At 40.3% G+C, this 24,233-nt stretch overlaps 1 protein-coding gene across 2 annotated transcripts in view; it reads left to right on the top strand.

Annotated features, from left to right (window-relative positions):
• Window positions 1-13: 13 nt before the first annotated feature.
• Window positions 14-24,233, top strand: part of LIN52 (lin-52 DREAM MuvB core complex component) — a 36,954-nt gene continuing 12,734 nt past the window's right edge. The window contains exons 1-5 of one of the 2 annotated variants that reach the window (XR_014012250.1): window positions 14-171; window positions 678-752; window positions 1,708-1,745; window positions 3,243-3,309; window positions 4,301-4,384. Coding sequence is in view for 1 of the 2 variants with exons in the window: in XM_081210739.1 (XP_081066865.1) it covers window positions 153-171; window positions 678-752; window positions 1,708-1,745; window positions 3,243-3,309; window positions 4,301-4,384 (283 nt within the window). In the remaining variant the exon portion in view is untranslated. The remainder of the gene's footprint in view (window positions 172-677; window positions 753-1,707; window positions 1,746-3,242; window positions 3,310-4,300; window positions 4,385-24,233) is intronic. The other variant, XM_081210739.1, reaches the window with a different exon arrangement.

Raw genomic sequence — 24,233 nt, 5'->3', positions numbered from 1 at the left:
TCTCTCTCTCTCTCTCTCTCCCCCCTAAATCACGACGTAGTGGGAGGAGTGCAGGAGGGAGGGGGCGGAGCAAGGTTGGCTCGTTCGAAAAGGAAGCGTCATATGTTTAGGTTCCCGCGTGCAGGCGGCCGGGTGTCACGTGAGGGGCCAAAATGGCGGTCTCAACGGAAGGTAAGAGGTGGTGCTGAGGAGAGGGTGAAGGTTTTTCCAGTTTTGCGAGTATCTCTTCCACTGGCATATTAATACTATAATTTGTGTCCACTTGCTTGTCTCTCACTGGGTGGGCGGGGTATAATTAATTTATTATTATTAAATTATTATGAGTAGGTGTGCATAGGGTGGACCGAAGCTGTCGCACGGGAACAATCCTCACTGAATACAGCGGGTAACTTTATTCCTCAGTAAACCTGCTCCAGTTAGAGCTGAAATGCTACTTAAGCAAATTCCTCAGATTTTTCCTCAGATCTGGAAATAACTGTTTATGTTTATAGTCACATTTGATTCTCTGTTCATCCAGTCCGGCTCTAAAGTGCCATAGAACAGTGGCCGTGCGCCTCGTGTCTTGAATGCACACGGTCCCAGTAACGTCAAGCACAGTCAGTAGATCATGAAACTCTTAATCTCAGTCATGGTTTTGAGTCCCACAATGATTGGAAGTATTTTGGTTGTTCTTCTAGGCACAGACTTGGAAGCCTCCCTGCTGAGCTTTGAAAAGTTGGACCGGGCTTCACCAGACCTCTGGCCTGAACAATGTAAGTTGCACTCGAGTGGGAAATGTGAAAAGGCATGGAGAATCTTTGGCGACTATGATATTGCTCTGACTTACAACCTGCTGTTAGGATGTTACTGACAGTGTCTGCATGTTGAACGTAAACCTGTCTCAGAACAGTCTTCAAAAATGCACCATAGAGTGGTACTCGATAGCCTCCCAATAGTAGCATCATTCCTGGTTACATGGACATGGTGGCAGCAAGTTGGGGCTGTGTGGGCATGTTGGCAGATCCAGTCCAGAACTCCCGCTGCTTTGCTTGTGTAGCCCCTATCACTACTGTGTCTCACTCTCACACTGCCCCAGTTAGCAGCAACAGCATGGCTGTTGGGAGGGCAGTTGCCTGGTACTGTGCCAGTCGCTTCTGTGCACATGCACATTCATTTACATAGGCATGCTCATACACTTTTGTTTAGCAAACATAACAAATGTTTAGTTGAACTAACACGTTTTATCTATTGTGTTTTCTATCCTTTCAGTATTTGTGTTTTCAAAGTGGTTTTAAAAATACATATTGACTAATTGTGAGTAAGCACTTTATTATAGCCAATCCAGTTTAAGGCTGCAGTCCTATGCAGCATTAGCTGGGAGTAAGCCTTACTTACTGTGAACTTTACTTCTCAGTAGAGAGAAGTACAGAATATGTGTATAGGATTGCACTCAAGGGCTCCAGGTGTGTGTTTCGTTGATGGACCAAAGAGAAATCATGCAAATTACTACTGAGCTGCAAATGTTACAGAAGCAAATAATTAGTTTTGCATTTGCACAGTCACAGAATTCAACATGAATGTGAAGTAATACATGGTACAAATGAATAATCATTTTATGCTGAATATCTCTAGCAATTTAACTGGTGGAGTTAGCAACAGAAATCATAAATTGCCCTTGAAGTTGTAGAGAAAGTTGTACTCCAGTAAATGTTTCTGTTTTGTCTCCAGTACCAGGTGTTGCTGAATTTGCAGCTTCTTTTAAAAGTGTAAGTAATTTCTCACTTGGATTGACAATTCAATACTAAACATATCTGCTCAGAAGTAAGCCCCAATAAATTCAGTAGGACTTAGTCTAACCATTGTTCACCTAGGCCCACCAGTTTATCACCCAGTGTTATTGCCACTGTGTTGTTCAGAAATCTGATATATTGCCCAAGAAGGCAAAGACATCCCATTTCATGCAAAAAACTGACTAAGAACTAATTCTAGACTTGGATGTTGTAGCTAACTTGACAGAGCTGATCCATCCATTAGCCGGGGTAAACCAGCAGATTTTAGGTCTCCATTAAAGTAGAGGAAATTGGTATGTTTTTCACTTATTATAGTTTTTACACTGTTTTGTGGAGTTGTTGGCCTTTTCTGCCTGAGGCACTAAAGTGTCTTGGGCCATCTATCTCTGCAACTTGCAAATTCTGGTTGTGTGTTTCTTTATTGGAAGCTTAGCAACCTGCCATATTCAAGGACAACTGAAATGGCCTTTTTTGAAACTCCTTTAAAAAAATATAAAAATTGATCTCTTGAACGCATGACACTTTATGTCTTTTTTTCAGCCTGCTTTTATATTTTTAGAAAAGCAAGTTATGCATTATATATTTTTTTATATTTGCAACCATGAGAACTTTTAAAAAAAGGCTGGATTTTAAGGGTGTCGTAAAATAGGAATCTGACCAGTGGGTCATAAAGTGGATGGTGATAGTTATATTCTATGTAAGTGTCATGGAAATGTATAATGTAATAATTTTCATACTTCTGAGTTAAGAATCTATTGGTGTATGGACACTGCATGCTGAGTTTTGTTCTGTCTACTACATTAAAATTGTAGTTTTTTTTGTAGTTTATACAACATTGTGTAGCTATTTAGAACTTGACTGGTGATCTGCATTTTTTGTACTTGTATCAGAAACAGGATTCTGTGTAGTCTGCATGTGCCAGTGCTGATATAATCTTATTTGAATTGTACTTCTATGCTTACAATGGGAATATTTTGCAAAAACAATATTTGCTAATATTTCTTATTTACATTTTGATCCTGTTTTTTAAAGAAAAATTAGCTTCGTTCTGCTTCTAGTTCTGCTTCCAGCAGCTAAACTCCAATGTAATTAACAATTGCTATGTAATGCAAAATGCTATTGGGGAGTAGGTTTTGATCTGGTTTCGTATTCCGGCATGATAAAAGGGTTTCTGGCTCCTTCCTTCATTCTGACAGCCTCAGCAATGGTAAATGGTAAAATAAAAAGTGTGTGTGGTTATTCAAAAACTCTACAACTAATACTGCAACCTTAATTCCACTTACCTGAGAGTAAGCTCCATAGAAAACACATGCTCTGTATCAAAGTAGAGTGGAATTTTATGCAATTTGGCAGCTGAGCCTATTTTCTATCAGCTAGTTCCAGATATTAGAAATATTTCCCAGTTTCTGTTTATCAAAGATACAGGTAATCACAATTTTTCTATATATGTGTGTGTATTTTTTTTTTTAATAGCCCATCACCAGTTCTCCTCCCAAATGGATGGCTGAATTAGAAAATGATGATATTGACATGTTAAAAGGTGAGTTCCTGTCAATGTTTGAGCACTTCAAATGACTGGAATTAACAAGCCCAGTATAGTTTGTCTTTAAAACTACACAAATAGTTAAATATTTGTTTTTTATCTTTTTAAGCTCTACTCAAGCATTCATCTGAATGTATGTGGGCAAAAGATTGTGATGGGGGGACAGGGGTGCACACGTAAGCCCACCCCAGTGTCCCTGCACACACCTCATTCACACCAGACCTTTCCATGCTGGGAGGGAAAGCTTGAAGGGAAGATTAAAGACTTTGGCCAAGGGTGTGAGCAGCTAATGTTCATCATGTATCTGTGATTCTGGATCCATTCATTGAACCTCAGACTTGGAGAACATCATGCAAGATGTGTATTTCAAGACTTGGAGAACATCATGCAAGATATTCTCCAAGTCCTTGAAATACACAGGAGTATTAAACCACTAGTGAATTTCTGTATGTAATACTGGTTTCCAGAATAGTAGTAGTAGTTGTTGATGATGATGATACAACATTCTGGGAGTGATAAAACCCTTCTTTGAAGTATATGTTTCAATTTTTCTGTATAACCATTTTAAATTTCATGGTTAATTATTACTACAGTATTATTACATTTGTTACACATACTTCACTAGCAGGTTGCAGGGCATTTTTCTTCAATAAGCTTCTTACATAGATGCTTCAGATCAGGCTAGATGTAGGACTGGATGTTGGATTTGTATGTCTATAACAATTTTTTGTCTACATAGTCTTTAAACCAGCTCCAGTCATGGAAGCTAAGCTTAAGGTGAGAGCAGTTTATAGCCATTTAAATGGACTTGAGCAACACTATGTAAAAAAGAAAGAGAAGAGCTGTAACCGTAGACATATTTGGACAATGGTGTGCCAAACACATTTTGTATAATAGAATAGTGACGATACTAAAGAAACAACATGAAGAGTCTTTGCTAGGAATTTATTTCATGGCACATCTTAAGCCACACTTCTTCTTTTTTAAGAGTTGGGGAGTCTCACCACAGCTAATCTAATGGAGAAAGTGAGAGGTCTGCAGAATCTAGCATACCAACTGGGACTAGACGAATGTAAGTAGATAGTTGCTAAAGTGTATTCTGTTTAAAAACTGTAGGTCTGTTGCTTAATTTTCTTATAGAGCCATAGGAAAACTTTACATATTCAGTAAGAACATATTCAATATTTCACTTGTGAGAAATAATACGATAGCCAGGCATGTATGATATTGCACTGTTAGTCTCCTAAAAAAATAACAGTTTGGCATGGCTGCATCAGTAGTAGAATATCTCTACAAGCAGTTGCTGGGTTCCTACAACGATTGTGTGTCTCAACGATTTAGGTGGGATGTTTCTCCTGTTTCTGCTGTGAACCTCTCTGATGTTTTGTAATAGTAACCCCATAAGATAACTGAAGTATGAATTCAGAGTACTTTGGAACACTTCTTACTTGAAGATGAAATTACTCTATTAGGATTAAATACTGTTTTATGATATGCAAGATGAATAAATAATTATTTGAATCAGTTTATGAGAGTCACAACAAAAGCTATCTTTCAGTATCCTCTAGGTGGCAGCAAAATGCTACCTAGAGATAATTGGTTCTCCGTGATGTTTTTGTAGCTTTTTAAATTTGGATTGAGTTCTTTTGGGGGGTGGGAGTGTTAATCACTGAATTATTATATTGTACTAAAAAATGATATCAGAAAGATTGTCTCCATGTAGTAATGTTGATGGTCCCTTATTTTTGTGGAAAGTTTGGTAGAGAAATTTCTATTGACATCTTTTTTTCTTCGTTAGCAGTTTGCAGGTTTAGGCGTTATAATTCTCATGGTCAGTCTTTGCTCTCTCTTGAAATTAGATTTGATATTTTGCTGAGGGGACAATTTATTTAGGTAATTCTAGAGTTCAATTGGTTTTTAAGCTATAAATTTAGAGTTCCATACTAATATTTCTCATTATAAAACTGTTGCCTTTCTTTGCTGCTCTCTGACATTTAGAATGTTCCTGCGTATTGTATATGACCACCGAAAGCAAGCCATAAGAAAATTACCTTAGTAATTCAGTTTGTAACTTACTATGATACTATCCTGTTCATTAGGAACCTCTGTACAGTTAGGTAATGGCACAATCAAATCTTAGTTTAATAAGCAGAGATATGCACAAGCTTCAGACACCTGCCTCCAACTGCTTTGTTCCTCCCTTTGCCCAAGCCAGAGAGCAGATTAAACCATGATTTCTTGTTAACATCTGATTCAGGGAGCTGTAGAAACACAGGGCAGGACAGAACTTTTAAGTTATGGCTTCCATATCCTGGCTTGTTCAGCAGCCATTAACCATAGTTTCCTGGTTTATATGTAATATGAAATCACAGTTAAATGCATCTTCCTGGTTTGTTCATTCGTGCAAAGGATTAAGCAGAGTGATTGCATTCAGGTGCCTGAAGCTCATGAATAGTTTAATAATATGAGATGAGATTTGATTATTCAAATGTTACCATTAAATAACTTGTTTGGAGGATCATAACTCTTTACATAGCATTTATATACCACCTTTCAATAAAGTTCTCCCGCTGGCTTACAAAATAAAAACACTAAAAATCCTAAAACAAATAGCAATAGCAGAGAGAAGACAATTCATCTCCTACAACTTGGTAGCAAGAGAAGGGGATAAACAAGCCACATGAGAGAGGGCATTCTGTAGTACTGAAGCCATCACAAAAAGGCCCCTTGGGTATGTCAACCTGACACACATCAAGGATGCTGGCCAGCTAGCTGTCCACAGGCAAAATCCAGCCCCCCAAGCAGTTTTGCTGGGTCTCTGGTAGATCTATCAGATTATACTTGAGGTATGCTAAAAAGTAAAAATTTAGAGAAGCTCTGTTCTGCAAAGGCAGATATCTGTCGGTAACCGTCTATGCCAGGGGTAGGCAACCTAAGGCCCGTGGGCCAGATGCGGCCCAATCGCCTTCTAAATCCGGCCCATGGACAGTCCTGGAATCAGCATGTTTTTACATGAGTAGAATGTGTCCTTTTATTTAAAATGCATCTCTGGGTTATTTGTGGGGCATAGGAATTCGTTCATTTTTTTCTTCAAAATATAGTCCGGCCCACCACATGGTCTGAGGGATGGTGGACCGGCCCATGGCTGAAAAAGGTTGCTGACCCCTAGTCTATGCACTGAAAAATTGCTCGTAAAAAATGGTTACAACGGACGTGCAATGTTAGTGCTACCTCTATATAAGCATGGTTCAAATGCAGTGTTGGCCTTGTAAGGCCTGGGGCATACCTATACTAAGATGGTGCCAAAACTCTGAGGGCATCTGGCTGGCTAAAGCTGTTCTACATTGATAGCACCAATGTTGCAACAAGCTCAGCACTGCCAATTTTGTTGGTGGCTTTTCTGATGGTTTGGAACCAGGCCACCGAATATTAGTCTCTAGTCCATCAGCAGACTGTGATCAATATTCTTCCTCCCTTCTCTTTCCTCATTCCCCACTTTCCACTCTGGTCATGCTATTGTGGGGTTTCACCTGTCATAAGGTGGACACTTTGTGTAGAAAGGTATGGTTCTATCCCCCAGACAACTATCTGGACCAGAGTGAGTGCAAGAGTCTGAGCATTCCTGGTTTAGGTCCTAGACTACTCCAGTACATGAGATGGAGTAAATTCCATTGGTGGGTCTTATTGAGAGGTATGTAATGCTTGATTGAGATGGCTGTCAACCAACTGATAGCTTCCATACAGCCATACAGTTTTAGGTGAGCCATAATAACAGATCAGATACCTTTTTTTAGATCACGGATAGCCAGTTGCAATCTACAGGCAGCATCGGGAATGCAGCCAGTTATCTAGTCCCTGCTAGGCTCATTGTGTTGAGAAAATAATCTGAGGGTGAAGACAAAGCTGAGACTCTTCCATGCTCATATTTAGAGCAGGGCGGGGAGTGACTGGCTAAAATCAGTTGTTCCAGAAAGCAGCAGAGTGTGACTAGAAGAACCTTGTGTCTACATTGCATTAAAAAACAACCTGCTAGGATCATATGTAGAACTTTCTTATACCCTCCCATCAGATGTATGGATAAATGTAGCATGGTCATAGGTTCTGAAACTTTCTAGTGTTGCCCTCCATGTTCATCTTGCTGAACATGCCATAATGTAGCATTGGGGACTCTCCAGGGTTTCATGCAGGAGACATTCTCCCAATGTGGAGATGTCAAGGACTGAATCTGGGACTTACCATGGAGGCTTAGCCCTTCCCCTCTGCAACAATAGGTATAAAAGCCTCTGATTTGGGGTGCAAGCACTCTGTACAATCTCAGAGGCACCACCATTCCATCGTGTGGTCCAAGGATGAGCTCAGCACCAGTAGGGAACATAGCAAGGTGCCTTATACTGAGACAGCTCATTCGTCCATTAAAGACAGAATTGTCTAGCCTACATTGACTGAGAGCAACTCTCCATAGGTTTCTCCCAGTCCTACTTGAAGATGCTGGGGATTGACCCTGGGTTGCTTCTTCTGCTTGCCACAGCTTGCTATTGTGCTTGGCATATTTCATTTTCCAGCACTCAAAAGCTGCCCACCAGATCACGGGGCAGCCCTGCTAAAGCCCCTCTGATTTTCACCATCCCACCTTAGAGGAGGAGCAAAAACATTTCCATGCTGTGCAAATACCAATGGATGGAAGAGAAGCCAGGCACATAGGGCTCACAATCACTTCTGTCTGGAAGGAAAGGCCAGCCTTTCCATAAGCCATGGCTGCAGAGGCTCCGGCTGACTGGAAGATTCCTGCAGATCCTGAGATCCATGGAGGAATCTGTCCCGCATGATTTTAATGCATCCAGGCTGCTGTTTCTGTATAATACAGTTGGTTTATATTTTGTATTGATCTCTTGTTTTATGATGCTTTTTAAAAATGTTGCGCCTTGGGATAACTCTGCAGCCCCCTGGTTAACAACCACTGATCTGGACTAGTAGTTTATACAACCTTGTGTAGCTATTTAGAACTTGACTGGTGATCTGCATTTTTTGTACAGTGGTACCTCGGGTTAAGAACTTAAGTCATTCTGGAGGTCTTTCTGGGTTAGCAGAGTCTGTAACCTGAAGCGCCTGTAACCCGAGGTACCACTATTGCTATTTGAGTAGTACAGCATAAAATGCAACCAAACCTCAAGTTTAAATAATAGAACAGTTGTGATATGCAGAGCAATGGTTCAGAAAGAGCTGGTTTCACCTCGGAGAATTGGCTTTATTAAATACAAAGCTACCATCTGTTCTTGAATGTAGTCAGAATTACTTTAGCTAAAATAATTTGCAGCAATGATTAGACAACCATGTAAAATTTTACTTTAAAATATTTTATGATTGTCCTACACTTAATGAATTCATCTGATATTAATTTTGTATTCCCTGATAATGCACAAAGTATCATTAACCACATCAAAATTCAGAGTTGTTGGTTTTTGGTTTTGTTTTGCTACAATGTTTTGCTACCATGGTCATGTAACTGCATAAACTGTAGAACTTACTGTTTGATACCTAGTCTCAAAGGAAAATAACAAGCTGGCATTTCAACATTGGTTTGAAAGTGGGAGTGCTTTATGATGAACAGAGGGCTTGGAAGTTCTCCTGTAACCTGATAACTGTGTTTATGTAGGCTTTTGTGTATGGAAAGTGTGGCTTGCTAGTATGCCATGAAAGAGAATTCTAGAAGCCCACATGGGGTTGCATCCTGACTAAGTTAGTTGAACATGGGGCCCATTGAAATCCGTGAAACAAATTAGTCACAATTTGACTTGCATTCCATTTATTTAAACTAATTTAGTGTGGATCCAACCCATGTACAGTACTTATTTTGTGTTGTGTTGTTGCCAAGATGCTGGCTTCTTTTGGAATGAACATGGATGTTCTGCAGGTTCTATGGTTTGCTTCTTGTGTTTTAGCTGGTACTCAGATAAGATATCTTGACTCCAAAATGTGTAGGTAATGTGGCAAATATATAAACTTCAGGTTTCTTCTTTAAAGTCTCTGGGAGCAGGCCGCGGCTTCATTGGCTTGGGGGCATATGCATCGGTCTCTTGCCTACACATTTCAAGAGAAATTTCCATTTATGTATACATGGGATCAGAGCACAGAGAGATGCTAGAAGATTGTAGTCCTACTTTCCACACATAGTTGTGGGAATCTAGAAATAATTTAGTAGTAAGAAGAAATAAGAAGCTGCTGCTGCTGGATCAAGTTGTTGCTGGTAGGAAGCCTACAAAAGCAGGACCTGAGTACAGCAGTACTTTTCCGGCCTGTAGTTGCTAGCTGGGAACAGCTTTTGCAAGGAAATAGACTGCACTGTAGGCTAGGCATGTCCAGAGTCTGTTTCGGGGGCCCAAAGTCCATTTCAGGGGCCCAATGTGGCCCGCTGGTCGATTTAATTTGGCCCCCGTTGTAGTATATGTCCTGGGGTAGCTTAACAACTTTGGTCGGCCCTCACGTGTGTTCACTTCATCAAATCTGGCCCTCTTTGAAAATAGTTTGGACATCCTACTGTAGGCTTCTGAGAAACTAATCAGCTATGGAGAGTACCTAGGTTTCCAGCACTCCTAGATGTATGTTAGACCTCACAGGCACTCACCCCAGTTCTCAGCCTGGGATTTTTTTTTCCATACTTCATTCTTTTTGATCATTCTAGGTCTCTTTTGACACACACTAGTGTGCTGTTCACATGCAGAGGAACAAGACATTTACCTTTGTTTTTGCTGCTCATCCACAGCTTGGCTTGTTTGCTCACTGTTTTGTTTTTTGTTCTTTATGTGTGAGTATTTCAGTTTCTAAAAAGAGCTACCCAAATACCAATTTAAAATTAGGATGCACACAAGACCCTTGAATGGGCTAATTTTGACATGTAATATTCTTAACTATCTGCAGTCCACAGATCATGACCTCAACTTTTTATCATCGCTATTGGATTGTATGCCAGTTTTAGAAGTGAAGGAGCTATGGGAAGTTTTAATTGTACCTGTGTGATTTATCCCCAGTCAGCTCTTTAATTTCTTCTGGCTGTCTGAGGTTTCCGACATGCTGTAAATTTCACCAACTTTTTCATTATCTGCAATTTCTTTATGACTTGTGAATCGGAGTGGAGAGAGAGTGTGGATTTACAGCGGATATAAACATGTCCATAAAGTCTGTATCTGTGTCAGTAATTGTACTGCTGTCAGTGACTGTCCTGTTTTACAGGCCTCTCTTGGGGAAGGAACACACTTTGCTACTAGTGGCAGTGTAGTGTTCATCCTTCGCTTTGCATTAACTCACCAAGAGATTAGGTTGTAATAATTGGGATGGAAATTGAGCTTAGATATTGGTCACTCACCCTCTCTCTCTCTCTCTTTTTCTTCTTGCTCTTAGCTAATGAATAAGTGAGTGAATTATCCAGTATTTGTTTGGAAGGAAAGGGAACTGGACAGATAGCTGCTTCATGCTAAAATGTGGTGCAGTCGACTAACAATATTATAAATGATAGTGCTGTGCATATGTACAGCTTAGTTGCATGTACCATAATAAACACTGTCTTTACCTGCCTCACCAGCATTTCTAGATTAACTATTTCTTTTGAGGCAGTTAATTACATCCTAATAATCTCCAGCTGTTGATGACTTTTTGTTGCCCACAGGAAGAGGTGTGGGGGCAAAGAGAGAGTATTCTTTTAAATGTCAATAAATGTGCCAGGTATTTCTTGTTTACTCTCTTTACTTCAAGTAAAGTAGTTTGATAAGCTGTAGATTTTTTTGACAAGGGCATTTTTGTGTGGCTTGTCTTTTAGTATATGGACTATTAGGTGTTTGGTATAGCAAAATGCATTTCAGACACTGGAAGATTATTCATGATGTCTTTGTGGAATGTCTTGTTCACTTGTCAAATACGCAGAATGTGAGCCGGTTCCAGCACTTCTGATATATATGCCTGCCAAACAGATTCAGACTGTGGAGAATGAAAACTTAAAATAAAGCCTTTTCGGGAAGTGTTTGGGTACAAAGGACTGTTCGATAGCTCACTTCCTTTTGTTCATGTCAGTGGATGCTAACTTTAAAGCCTGTGGCACTTGCATGGCATCTTCTGGAATTACAAGGGCATGGTTCCCCATTTATAGTGAGTGTAATTATATTTAAATAGCTACCAAAATCTGATACGTGCATGCACTTGACCTTAAATATATAGATAAGCACACTTCATTTGAGTCTTGCAAACCCAACTTTATACAAATTCATGGGAAGTTTCCAGTTCTTGAGTGTCACTCTGTCTAGATTTGCACACATTGAAATGCTGTTTATCTTGTATTTTTATGTTGTCAACCACCTTGAGATCTACAGAGGAAGGGTGGCATATAAATATCATCATCATCATCATCATCATCATCGTCCATGGTCCAAACTACTTGGTTTGCCACTATGGGCAGGATAGAAAACAAACACCTGGCAAATTGTAACAGTGGGCTGTTGTGTGCATGTCTCTCTAGGCTTGTTCACACATTTCACTGAACAAGGGTACCAATTATCTCTACACATGTTCTATACAGCTAAACTATTGTGTACACAGACTGTGCTCTGCTGCATTATTAAAAAAAACTATTTGTGTACACAGATTGTACACTCATTGAATGCAACATGCGAACACGCTCAAATATTTTGTACTGTTTTATTTAATGAAGTTATTGGTACACATACACCAGACTGTTTCTAAAGAGTTAGAAATTGAGAATATGGAGTCTGTGTCTGAAAGCTTGGCCTTTTAAAAAAAATAAAATTGTTTTTTAGTTTTCAAAAGTTTACATACTTCACCATCAACAATATGTTTAATTCAGGCCTGGCTTCTTTTGACCATGATAGGACTACAGTCAAACCTCGGTTTTCGAACGTTTCGGAAGTTGAACGAACTTCCGGAACAGATTACGTTTGAAAACCAAGGTTCCACTCTACAACTTTTCCACACTGGAAAATCTTCTATCTTGAACTAGGAATCAGCTATCACGCTTTGTCACACTTGCTTCTTTATATCATACTGCAGGGTATATATACATAAATAAACTTGCAACTAAATTTTTTACATTATAATTTTCAAAAGTAGAAGACTTACATTTTACTAAGTTGTGATTATAAACTTAGAAAAGACAGCTTGTAATTATAAGGTGAGACAGCTGGTGTTGTCCAATTCCTTGCCCATTGGACTTGAGTCTGGGTTTAACACCTGCCTCTATCATGGACTTGCAATATGCCTTGTGTAAGTTGTGTTTCCCATCTGTAGAGCATGTGTAATACTTGACAAGGCAAACAGGAAATTTGCAAATAGGTAGCAATATAATATGTAACCTGCCTTTTTCAAATCCCTGCCTACATTTTTATTTCCTACTTTAGTTTTTTATGACAAAAAGCAAATAATCTTGAAGTATTGGGTGCCAACCAAGGCAGACAACCAGTTCAGCTCCAAATGCCAATGTAGTATTCTTTAGCATAATACTAATTTTCTTAGAAGATTTGAATGTGTCCAGAATTTCAAAATAATCATTCTGAACACAGAACTTGTTGGACCCTGATGCATTGCAGTGACAACTGTAGTTATTTAAACAATCATGTAGCAAGGGGGTTTTTTCAGCTGGAACTTACAGGAGCTCAGTTCCGGCACCTTTCAGATGGGCGCCATTGCCATTCTAAGAGAACAAGAAAGAGGTTCATGGGGAGCTCTGGCACCTACTTTCTAGAAAAAATAGCACTGCATGTAGCTCTGTTTTAATATATCTTCCCTTCTGCCCCTTCCTAGTTTCCTGGGAAAAACTTAGGACAACTTCATTTGATTAAGTAAGCTATGCAAAGTAGGTGGAAATGCTTGAATCCTAATGGCTTCCCATGTGATGTTCAGTTGTGGCATATAGCACCTAGCAGATGATTAACTGGGATGCACATGGATATATGTTTTGTAAATTAATCCTACAGCACAACCCTGTCCTTGTTTACTCAGAAGTAGGTCCGACCCTCATTTTCCCTTAGCAAATACAGCAATCTTATTAGCTGAGATTTCTATGGTTTGTTTAGAGAAGAACCTATTGTTGTTTTCTCAGCTTCCCAGAAACAGTTCCTCCTCTTCTGAATACGAGGCCTTTACAGAGTTCAATTGCATTCCTTTTTTGCATTCCTAGTCACCGCAGCCTTGCAGGGCCTTGTATATATCGAATGTAATATAGCTGGGCCAGAGCTCTGTGACAAGATCTAAGTGCCTCATTAACTCCTGTACGCTAGAACAAGATAAAAATGTCATCAAGCCCCTATCAGATGCCTGATATAACCTCTAGCAAGCTGGAGTGCCATTAGTTTAAATTCTCAATCAAATGCCTTCCTTGAGCTTAAGGAGCAATGATTAAACGTGGAGTGTCCCCTGAGGACTCTACAGCTGTCGCGGCTTGGGGTGGGTCCCTTCTCTTACCAACCGGAGAGTCTTGAGCCAGAGGTCCCAGTGGGGCGGGCCCTCTTCAGACCTGCACGTGCCTGCCCCAGCTGTTCTCCTTTGCCTAATGAATTGCTTTACAGGGAGAAGCTGGGTATTGTCATCACAAGCTGCCTTCCCTGGGGGCTTGAGCCAGCCTCGGTAATGACTAATGTTAGTGATAGTAATTGAAGTGTGATAGCTCTCTGGGGACTCTGCACCATGTTTGATTCTAGCAAGCACTTGTGGCTGGTGCAGGCCTGCGAATGGCTCAAAAGTGATTTTTAATTGCTCTGCTCCCGTAACTACACTTAAAAGTGGACTTAAAATGTTTCTCATTTTCATGGTAATCTGATGGATCTATATTTTTTAGAGTGAGTGGTACTGTGAAAGGTTTGCAGGACTCTACTGTCCTTGTAGTCCTATTATTTACCGTATTTTTCGCTCTATAGGACGCACTTTTTCCCCTTCAAAAATGAAGGGGAAATGTGTGTGCGCCCTATGGAGCGAAGACGCCATAGCCCCGCGACCCTCTCCCGGCTGGAGAGGTGACGCGCGGCTATGGCAGGAACCTCTACAGCCCCGTGTCACCTCTCCAGCCGGGAGAGCGCGCGCGCGCGGGGCTAAAGCAGCCCCCCGCGCCCCTCTCCCGGCTGGAGAGGTGACGCGCGGCTATGGCAGGAGCCTCTCCGCTGCGCCTTTCCGCTGCTCCCTGACCTGCTCTTTGGGGCTGGTGGTGGGCTTCCCCCGCCCCAAAGAGCAGGTCGAAAGGAACCTGAAGCCTGGAGAGCGAGAGGGGTCAGTGCACACCGACCCCTCTCGCTCTTCAGGCTTCCAAGGTAGCTGCCTGAACGCACCTTAAACGGCACCTTGTTTTAGAGCGGGAAAACAAGAGGAGGAAAGTTCTCCCCCTCTCTGTGCAGCGCCTCCTGCCGCTTCACTGAAGGGGCGCTGGGCAGAGAGGGGGAGAATTATTTTTTCTTGTTCTCCCCCTTCTAAAACAAAGTGCGTCCTATTGTCCGGTGCGTCCTATGGTGCGAAAAACACGGTATTTATTTATTTATTGTTAATTAATTAAAATTTGTATGCCGCCCTATACCTGTAGATCTCAGGGCAGTTCACAACTTAAAATCACAATATGAAAAACTGAAATATACATAATAAAAACATAAACAACTCAATAATCCCCTCCTTCCAAAAAAAGTTTTCAGTTAGTGATAATTGCAGTAGTCCTCGGCATCCCTGTTGCTTGTCCTCATCTGTCTGTCAAGTTGCAGTGTGTGGAGCATACAGTAACATATGGATCCTTCTCTTTTCTAAGTTCAGCTGAAGTCTAGAGGAAAGAAGGGTCACGTGCAGGGATGCAGTTAGTTTGTTCATTGGCATCAGCATATGGGGGTAGGCCGGATCCTTACCACCCACAATAGGCAAAGTTTGACCGGCAGCTGGTGTCAAAGATGTCAGGTGACATGTTTTTGCCCATGTGATGATCAGCTGATGGTTGCAGCTTGCAACCTTTCCTTCACCCAGCCACATCTTATCTGCCACACAACTGACATAATATATAACATTAAATATGAGGAAGGTGCATGTGGCTTAGCCAAAATGGCCTTGCGGGCCTTTTACTGGCTTTATCTGGTTCACTAGCTATAGCCATTGCTGGACAGAGGTAGCCTGACCACTGTAGTCTATGTGTTGGTAAGTTGAAGGCTGGATTACTGCACCGTGCTCGTTGTGGGGCTACCCTTGGTCCTGGTTCAGAAACTAAAGCTAGTGCACAATGTGGCTGTCGGGCTGCTGCTGGAGGCCTCTGGTGACAGCATGTGACGCTAATATCTGGCTACCCGTCTACTACTCAGCCAGGTTCCAAGTTCTTGTATTAATTTACAAAGCCCTGAACAGCTTAGGTGCAGGGTTCTTTAAGGACCGCCTAAACCCTTATATCTCTACTCAGTCACTGGGATCATCTGTAGGGTCCTCAATGGTTCTCTCCTGAGTTGGCAAGGTCTTTGACATCAATACAAAATAGAGCCTTGAGTGTCATCAGCCCAGTCCTGTGGTATGTTGAAGTCTGTTTAAAATTTCTGCCATTTTATACTATTTTTCAGAATTTTGTATTCTTTTCTAAGCAGTAGTGCAGTCTCCACAGGATCAGTTTTACTTGAAAGTTTGGCTTGTGATATCCTTTTCTAGAAAACCTCTGCTTCAGTGCAGACAGTTCAGAAACAGTTCTTTCCTCCTGTCCCATTCCTGCAGCCCTGCATTGCATTGCACAGCGTTGGACTAGAATTTAATGAATGTTTGTGGCTGTGGCAAAGCTTGCTTACAGATCTTGGTCCACTTCATATGTAGCTTCCTACGGATATTTCTGCCTGTAGGAAGAATGTTCATATGTTGATACATCTTTACAAAGAATATTGAATATAGTCAGCTTTAAAGATACAAATGTTTTGCACTTACATATTTCTCTGAAACAGCCTTGTTCAGCAGATTTGTGCCGTATCTATTTAATGAGAGAGAGCTCTTGGTTCCTTGGAACTTCTGTGCAAAGGCGAATGGCGAACATTATAGCTACAAAGTGTGAATTCTTAGCTGAAGTACTGACAGCATGAGCTCTAAAAAAAGAAGTAGGAATGTCTCATTTTTGACGTCACAGCAATCAAGTTCCAAATTAATTACTAAGAGACACTATGGAGAAGAAATTTTCAATCTTTTCTGCTAATTTTCTCATGCTGCTCCTAGTAATAATCTTTCATTGTATATGCATTATAGATATGCTTGGATTTGTTAATTGTAATATAAAATTAATGAGCACACTCAAATAGCAATTAGTTACACGCATTCTTCAGGAGGCTCATGGCATTTTGTTCTGCCTAGTGTACCTGATACCTGCATCAGCAATCTTGACCACATTTATCAAGGTTTACTTGTGGGGTGGCAGCGATAATGAAGGGAGTGCATTCTATTGCTCCAGCATGTCAACCAGAATAAACCCCTCCTTCTTTCCTTATATGACCTGTACACTGTTAACAGCTACTTTCCTATGGTTGCCAAGTTTCCTTAGCAAGGTCTCTAAAGCCCAGGTCTCATCTGGGCTTGTGCTGTTCCTCATTAATATACACGTGCAAATTATCTATCCTCCCCCCCCCCCACAGAGCGCTACACTTTCTATAGTTTTTGTTAAGTCAAAACCTTATGAAATTATATTTGTGGGTGTTCTTAAAGCTAATTTAGATGGGCATCATCATAGTTCATGTATTGTCAATATATATTCAGGTCAAATGCAACCCATATAATTAGGTTTATATAAGCATGCTTTCTCAGTATTTTGCTCTGGTTTAAGTAAATCAATTTTAAAATCAATTTCTGTTTGTACAAATAAGACCTTTAATGTGGTAGCCTCAGACTTGGTTGTTTTAAGCATCGTGCCTGTTCTGAATAACTTTCGCTGCTGTGTTCACTAAAAGTGCATCTGCTGGCAGAATAGGTCTTATTTATATGTTGGTTCTGCAAGATCAAATACTTCAGATTGGTTCCACTTAAAGTTCCCAAGATAACTGCCAGTTAGCACTGATGGTTACACATTCATCGTTTTCTGTGTAGCATGTAGATATCTGGGCACTGGTTGACTTCTATTAGACCAAGCTGTTTTGAATTCAGCAACAACCTTTCCTAAAATAAGGAAAGTTGCACAAAGTATGGCACATCTGGCAACACCAAGCAGACAGTTCTGAAAAGTTATTTAAAGTTCTATGATTTTTGACCTATGGAAGCATGGATAAACAAGTGTCTGATCATGATATAAGAGGAGGTGGTGATAGGAGTTTAACTCCATAGAAGATATTTCTTGAGCCAGTAACCTTTCTATAGAAAGCTGCATTCACTGCTGGAATTCAGTTGCTGTGCTCTGCTTTTCCCTGGGGGATTTAATACTTCTTCTACATACCTTAGTAGTATTCCCTCACCCCACGCCCAGCAAGATCAAACCTGAAACCCTGAAGAGCTGTTGCCAGTGAATTATAGACAGTACTAAGCAGGATGGACCCAGTGGTCTTGGTATGTGACAGTTTCCTATGTTCCACATGACACACAATATGATTGGTATATTTTTAAAACTAGGGTTTCCCAAATTTGGGTCTCCAACTTGGACTACAACTCCCATCATCCCTAGCTAGCAGGACCAGTGGTCAGGGATGATGAGAACTGTAGTCCAAAAGCAGCTAGAGACCCAAGTTTGGGAAGCCCTGTTCTAGAGGAGTCCTGTACAACATCTTTAAAACACTTGTACTAGCTTCACATTCTTAATCTGCAAGTGTGCAAACTTTTTAAAATACTTCTTTAAAAAGATCATCTTTAGGATGCAGTGAGTTTCTTAACTCAACATAAGGAGCAATTGCCAGCTAATATGTTTATTAGATATTTGGGCTTAAGCGTCTAATAAGTGTAATAATGCCTGGTTAGTGATGAGTAACCTAATGAATCTTATGCAAGCAGGTTCCTTAACCCTAATCCATTGACCATGCTGAGGGTCACTGTTGCGGTGCATTTCTCAGGATGAGCTGCATGCTGCCTGCTGCTTCCCTGTTAGAATTCAGCCTGCCATACCCTTAGCACCCTGTCTCCTGAATGGAATTCAAAAAGACACTTAGATTTCCATGAATAAATTAGGAATTCAGTGGCTTCTTCCGGCTAATCAGGACAGGCTGATAAACCTTGCTAGCTGTTTAATAAATGAATTGTGACTGATTACCTATTAATATGGACGCCTCAGGAATTCACCCAGGGGGAAGCAGAGCAGTGAAATAGAGAGGGGCATGGCCCCCTGGGAAATCAGGGCTTCATGTTTGCAGCTTAAATATCTCTGTGAAGTATCAATAAGGAGGTAATTGAATTTTGAACACAAACATGAGCGCCGGATGGATGAAGAGAAGGGGAGGGGGCTCTGATCGTCTCTTCTAGGCCCCTTCATTCTTCCCTCCCCTTTCCCTTGGAGACCACTCTAGTGAAGATAGATGCTAAATCCATTAAATAAAGATTAGACTCTGTCGTGGTAGAAAATGGTAGCTTAGCTAGATCCCTGGGCAAATTGGGACCTTTAGCAATACAGAAAATTAAAATATACATTTTTAACAAGTGTGCTATCGACACGCTAATAATGGTTGCCTGTCTTGGGGGTTCGCTCACCTTTAGATTTGCTTTTGTTAGTCTATAGTGCTCTCCTTGTTTCTGTACTAGATTTTTTTTTTGTTGTTGTTCCTTAAAGTGGTAAAACCGTAGCTTCTTCAGACTATGATCTGCTGTCTCCTAGAATGAGATCTAAAATGTAATATTAGACAAGAGATGTCTTACATTCCCTGAAATAGAAAGACTACCAAGAAGATGCAGTTAAGGCAACAACATGCAGACACAAGGATAGATGAAACACCCAAGAGAAATACTGTACTTTTATGTCTACACAAGCTCCATAAGGACCTTGAATCCAAGTTTTCTTTTCTTTTCTAAGTTTGCCTTAGATTGAATCTGACTATTAAGAGGGTGGCACTGATACCAGTTGTTCCTGGTTTCTAGATTGCTCTGTAGGTCAAAAATAATGAACTTACTAGTGAAGAGGTTTGCACAACAGTTAAATCAGAACTCTGTGCCTCAAGAAGCAGACAAAACTTTCCCTCTGTTAAAAAGCTCTCTACTCTTCATTATACTTGCCGTTGACTTTTTGCCAGAACTGTAGGAAGTCACCATATTCTAGCACCTTTTAGATAGGATAGTATTAAGTTAAAGGAAGCTTCTTTAATTTTAGGATCTCTTCGCCGAAGGATTACAGCAAAGTGGTCTGAGTTTAACACTCCATACATTGCATAAGTCTTGGTTTGTTTGAACTTATAAAATAACTTTACACTTGTGCTAGGTAGATGGAAAGCACCCTGAATGCATGAATATAAACAGCAATCCAACATATATATGAAGGCTGTAGGTGTCCCCTGGGAAATGAGAGGGGAATGGTAGTGAACCAACTACTTCTATAGAGATTCCCCTCTTTTCCATAGAGAGGATGGGATTTGACCTAAAGCCCTTTTACATTACTGGGATTTTTATCTCCATACAAGTCAGCATGCCAAGAAAGTCGTTCGGCACTTGAGCCTACAACAGATTCTAGAACTGGCGTCATTTTTCACAATGCAACTTATTGTACTTTTCCTTTATTCCATTGTAGCTCTTTAAAATTTTCATTTTTTGATTGCATCATGAAGAGCTGAAGTGAATTGTTTTGAGCAAGCGCTGCTGTGGTTTCCTACAGAATAAAGCTCAGACTCAGTAAAGATTCAAGGCAAACTTGCTTTTTCCAGAGTTGGAAAAGCAGAATCTCACTTGTGCCACTTTGGGGAGCAACATGCTGGATTCTAAGCACCAAGGGATAGAGAGAGTATTACTTAACCAAAGCAGTGTAATAGGAGACTTTCATTTACTAAGATATATAGAAGAGGTTGTATAGCACAGTAGTTGCTACGAAACTGACCCCTATACCAGGAAATTGCCATTCCAAATTTGGCCTTTTGCAAGTTACTGCCTCTCACCCTTAGCAAATAACGGGATAATAATATTGACATAGCTGTTAGGGCTGTTGGATATTATGTGAAGCGCCCTGTGGACACTCAAGTACAATATAAATTCATACTGGTATTGAGATGTGCAGAGTTTTCTGGAACACATGCTAATGGCTTCACTGAGACAATAAAAAGATTCTGCCAAGGATGCTAAGGATTTAAGTATTTCATCTGTGCTTGGATTTCAGTGCTCACACAAATCCTCCCCTCAAGCATTTAAGTAGAATTAATTTACATAAAGTTGTTTCCTACATATGATCATGATGGTAAAGAGGGTTAAAGAGTCTTCTCCAGTGCTATCCAATTGCTGTCCTTCTGTTGCAAGAATGTAAATGTTGACTAAGTGTGATTCATTTTTTAATTTTGGGGGAAGACAGATGCTCTCTGATGGATTGGTTGAAGAGTTTCTTCTGTTTAGAATTTCTGCCATTTTATATGCTATTTATCAGAATTTTGTACTCTTTTCTAAGCAGTACGGTGGTACCTCTGGTTACAAACTTAATTCGTTCTGGAGGTCCGTTCTTAAGCTGAAACTGTCCTTATCCTGAGGCGCGCTTTTGCTAATGGGGCCTCCCGCTATATGCGCTTCTCTGACGCGTGATTTCCATTCGCACCCTGAGGCAAAGTTCGCAGCCAGGAGCAGCTGCTTCCAGGTTAGCGGAGCTTGTAACCTGATATGTTCATAACCAGAGGTACCACTGTACTATGGTCTCCACAGCTTTAGTTTTACTTGAAAGTTTGCCTTGTGATATCCTTTTCCAGCAAATCTGTGCTTCAATGCAGACTGTTCAGAAACAATTCTCTCTTTCTGTCGCATTCCTGCAGCCCTGCATTGCATTGCAGGGGGTGGACTAGATAGCCCTTGGAAGCCCTTCCAACTCTACAGTTCTATGATTCTGAGACTTCTCAGAAGAGCCTTTCAATAGTTGGAGATGTTTGCTTCTTATTTCAATGAAATGCCTGCTTAATCAACCTGAATTACTCCCATTAATCAGTAGGTTGAGCCCACTGAATAGCTAGTGCTCTGAGGGAGAAGGCTATTCTGCCCACACTGTTTATGAGAGCTATAATCTAGCTGTTAGAGTAGCTGTGTTAGTAGCATTTAATTCAGCGAACGTGTGCTGTTTTTTTTTAATAATTACATAGGGATTTGGCTTTTACAGTTACTGCAGTTCTCAGGGATGGTTGATTAACAGAAGTAATCATCTAATCTTTGGCATTTATGCCGGTATATGTTGTGTAGCAAAGTGAGATGTATACTTTATCAGATGTTGCTTCAAAATTATGTTTGCACCTTTCTGCTTAAAGCCAACCATATCTCTTCAGATTTTGTAGTCCAAGTCCACCTCTCCTCTTTATTGGTTGCAAATCATGTATGAAAACATATATTGAAGCTATTTGGTAAGAATGGTAGAAAATAGCGCACACAAACTCTCTCTCTAAAATCTCATCTCAAGGATTTTGACACTGGTATACTTCCTAGTGATAGAGCATAACTTTTCCTAAGAAAAAGTAGAAGCTAGCCATGTTGGGCTAAAAGAAAACTTGCCCATCTAATTCACCATCCCTTCACTGTGGTAATTGCTCATTTGGGCATAACATATTTGCAGAATCAACTACTTGTACTCTACATGTGTTTGGATGATAAGGAAGCTCGTTTATGAGTTAAGGACTCATAACATTTTGAAATAACTTGGTCTTAGTCTTGATCTTTAATGCCCCAAACAGTTCAGGCCGTCATGGAGATGTTCAGGTCCCACCAACTCCCCACTCCCACCCCAGTCCCACCAACTTCTGATCTGAGACAGGATCTTGCTGGCTCTGGTTTTATATGTTTGTTTCTGTTCTGCTGTTTGAAATGCAATGGTTAGATGTGTTTATTTGTTTTAATCATTAGCCGCTTTTATGAACCCTTTGAGATTGAAGCGCAGAATATAAATATATGTCAATAAATGTTCCCCTAAAGAAGGTATTCTGGAGCACTTAAGTAAGAATGTGAAATATTTTTCCTGCAACTGTTTACATGGCCAAAGCAAATGCCTTTCCTACTGTGCATGGATTGAAAGCAGATTTGTGCTCTCTCAACTGAACTGTAGCTATGGCTGGTCATCCTTTTCGCTTTTCATTTTCTTGGATTGGGCTGTGCTTTCTTCAGCTCTGCCACTGGAGATCTAAGCGATGTCAGTAGCACATAGCAACATTCACCACCTGTGGCCCCTTCTGGGCAGAGGCTGCATGTGGTTATTCATACTCTGATAACCTCCCAGATTAGGTTACTGCAACATCTTCTACTTGGAGCTCCATCTTTAATTTTTATTATTTGTCTTTTATCCAAGCTGTATCTTCTTCTCTAGACAGTTCTAATACTCACTTTTTTCTCTGTCCTTCTACTTCTAAAGCCTTTGGCTTCAGGTGAACATGGGTGAAGCACACTGAAAAGCCAATGCTCTTTAAGAGTGCTTAACTCAGTTGAATTATGCCCTTTCATTCTATCACCTTGATTTACTGCAGTATGCTATTCCCCAATCTTCCCATTTTCCAGTCTTGTTTTGCATTCTGCTGCTCTGTTCACCTGGTTTACTCTGCATTTTGTTTTGGCAAAGTCTCATTGTCTTCTGGCTTCTCTCCACAGGCCCCAGAACATTCCATGTGAAGTTTTGATTACAAGTATTCATGCTCCTGCTCCTGTTTCCCCCCTCTTTGCACTCCGACTCAGTTTCTTGGCCTCAGTTTTATGTTCCTACTTTGTATGTTAAAGATTTCCACTTCTGCTACTCTCCATCTTTTCTCAATTGTAGCCCTCTTCTGTGGAATACATGCTATCTGAACACAATGCATTCCCAAGAAATTGTTTGTTAGGTGAGCGTTCACATAACAAGTCCACAATTACAATTGATTCCTATGGGGAAATTTCTAATGCATTCCTGACCAAATAAGTTTGACCCCAAAATGATGGAAAACCCCCAGGAAAACACTCAGCAAGATTACAGTACAGTACAGAAATAAAATTCCAAACACTGTAACCATTAAAATACGAACCTGTACTGTGCTTTCCCCCCTTCCCATATGGTTGTTATTCTGTGTATACATGTCTACATTTTGCCTGAGTTTTTCCATCTTATTTATTATTATTAAATTTGCATACTACCCTTCATCTGAAGATCTCAGGATGGTTAATTTGCTGCCCTTTGTTATGTTGCTTTACCTTCCCTCTTTTCAAATTCTAAATAGATGAAAATGATATTGGCCTTTTTTTGGTACAATGTGGGTGCTATAGAAATATAATTAAATATTCAAGTATTGTGAATGTAAAAAGGAATGAATACACAAAATGTTCCCTTCTGTGAAAATTGGTTGTTCAAGCACATTATGTAATTCTACCCTGGTTGCGTTTCTAAGAGTTCTGGAATGGTAACTTAGAACTGTAACAAAAAAGTATATATGAATGCTGAATGTATAGACAACACTGCATGAGTTCCAGAGTTTTGCACCAAACTCCACGCTATTAGTAATTTAAAACCAGAGGGAGCATTTGCTTAGCTAGGCTAGATTAGTAAACAATTTAATTGATTCCAGATTGCCAAAGATTCTAGATTCTTTTCTGAATGTGTCCATATCTGAAACTAATTCTAATGCCATGTGTGTTATCCAAAGAAATTTGGGTGTGGACCTAATTTGAAAAGAGGTACAGCCATAAGATCCATGATGAAAAGTGCTAGCATTAAAACAAACTGGATGGTTGTCACATGGAGTACAGTGTGTATGCTAATAAAGCTTTGGGCGAAAATATTGCATGCCTATGGGAGATTTAGTATGAAGTAAGGAAATGCATTCTGTTCTGTTGAGCAGATTAAAACA

The sequence above is a fragment of the Podarcis bocagei genome (genome assembly GCF_964188305.1).
Source record: "Podarcis bocagei genome assembly, chromosome: 1".
Classification (NCBI taxonomy): Eukaryota; Metazoa; Chordata; class Lepidosauria; order Squamata; family Lacertidae; genus Podarcis; species Podarcis bocagei.
Note: the sequence above shows the minus strand (reverse complement) of the source record. Positions and strands in the feature narration are given on the sequence as shown.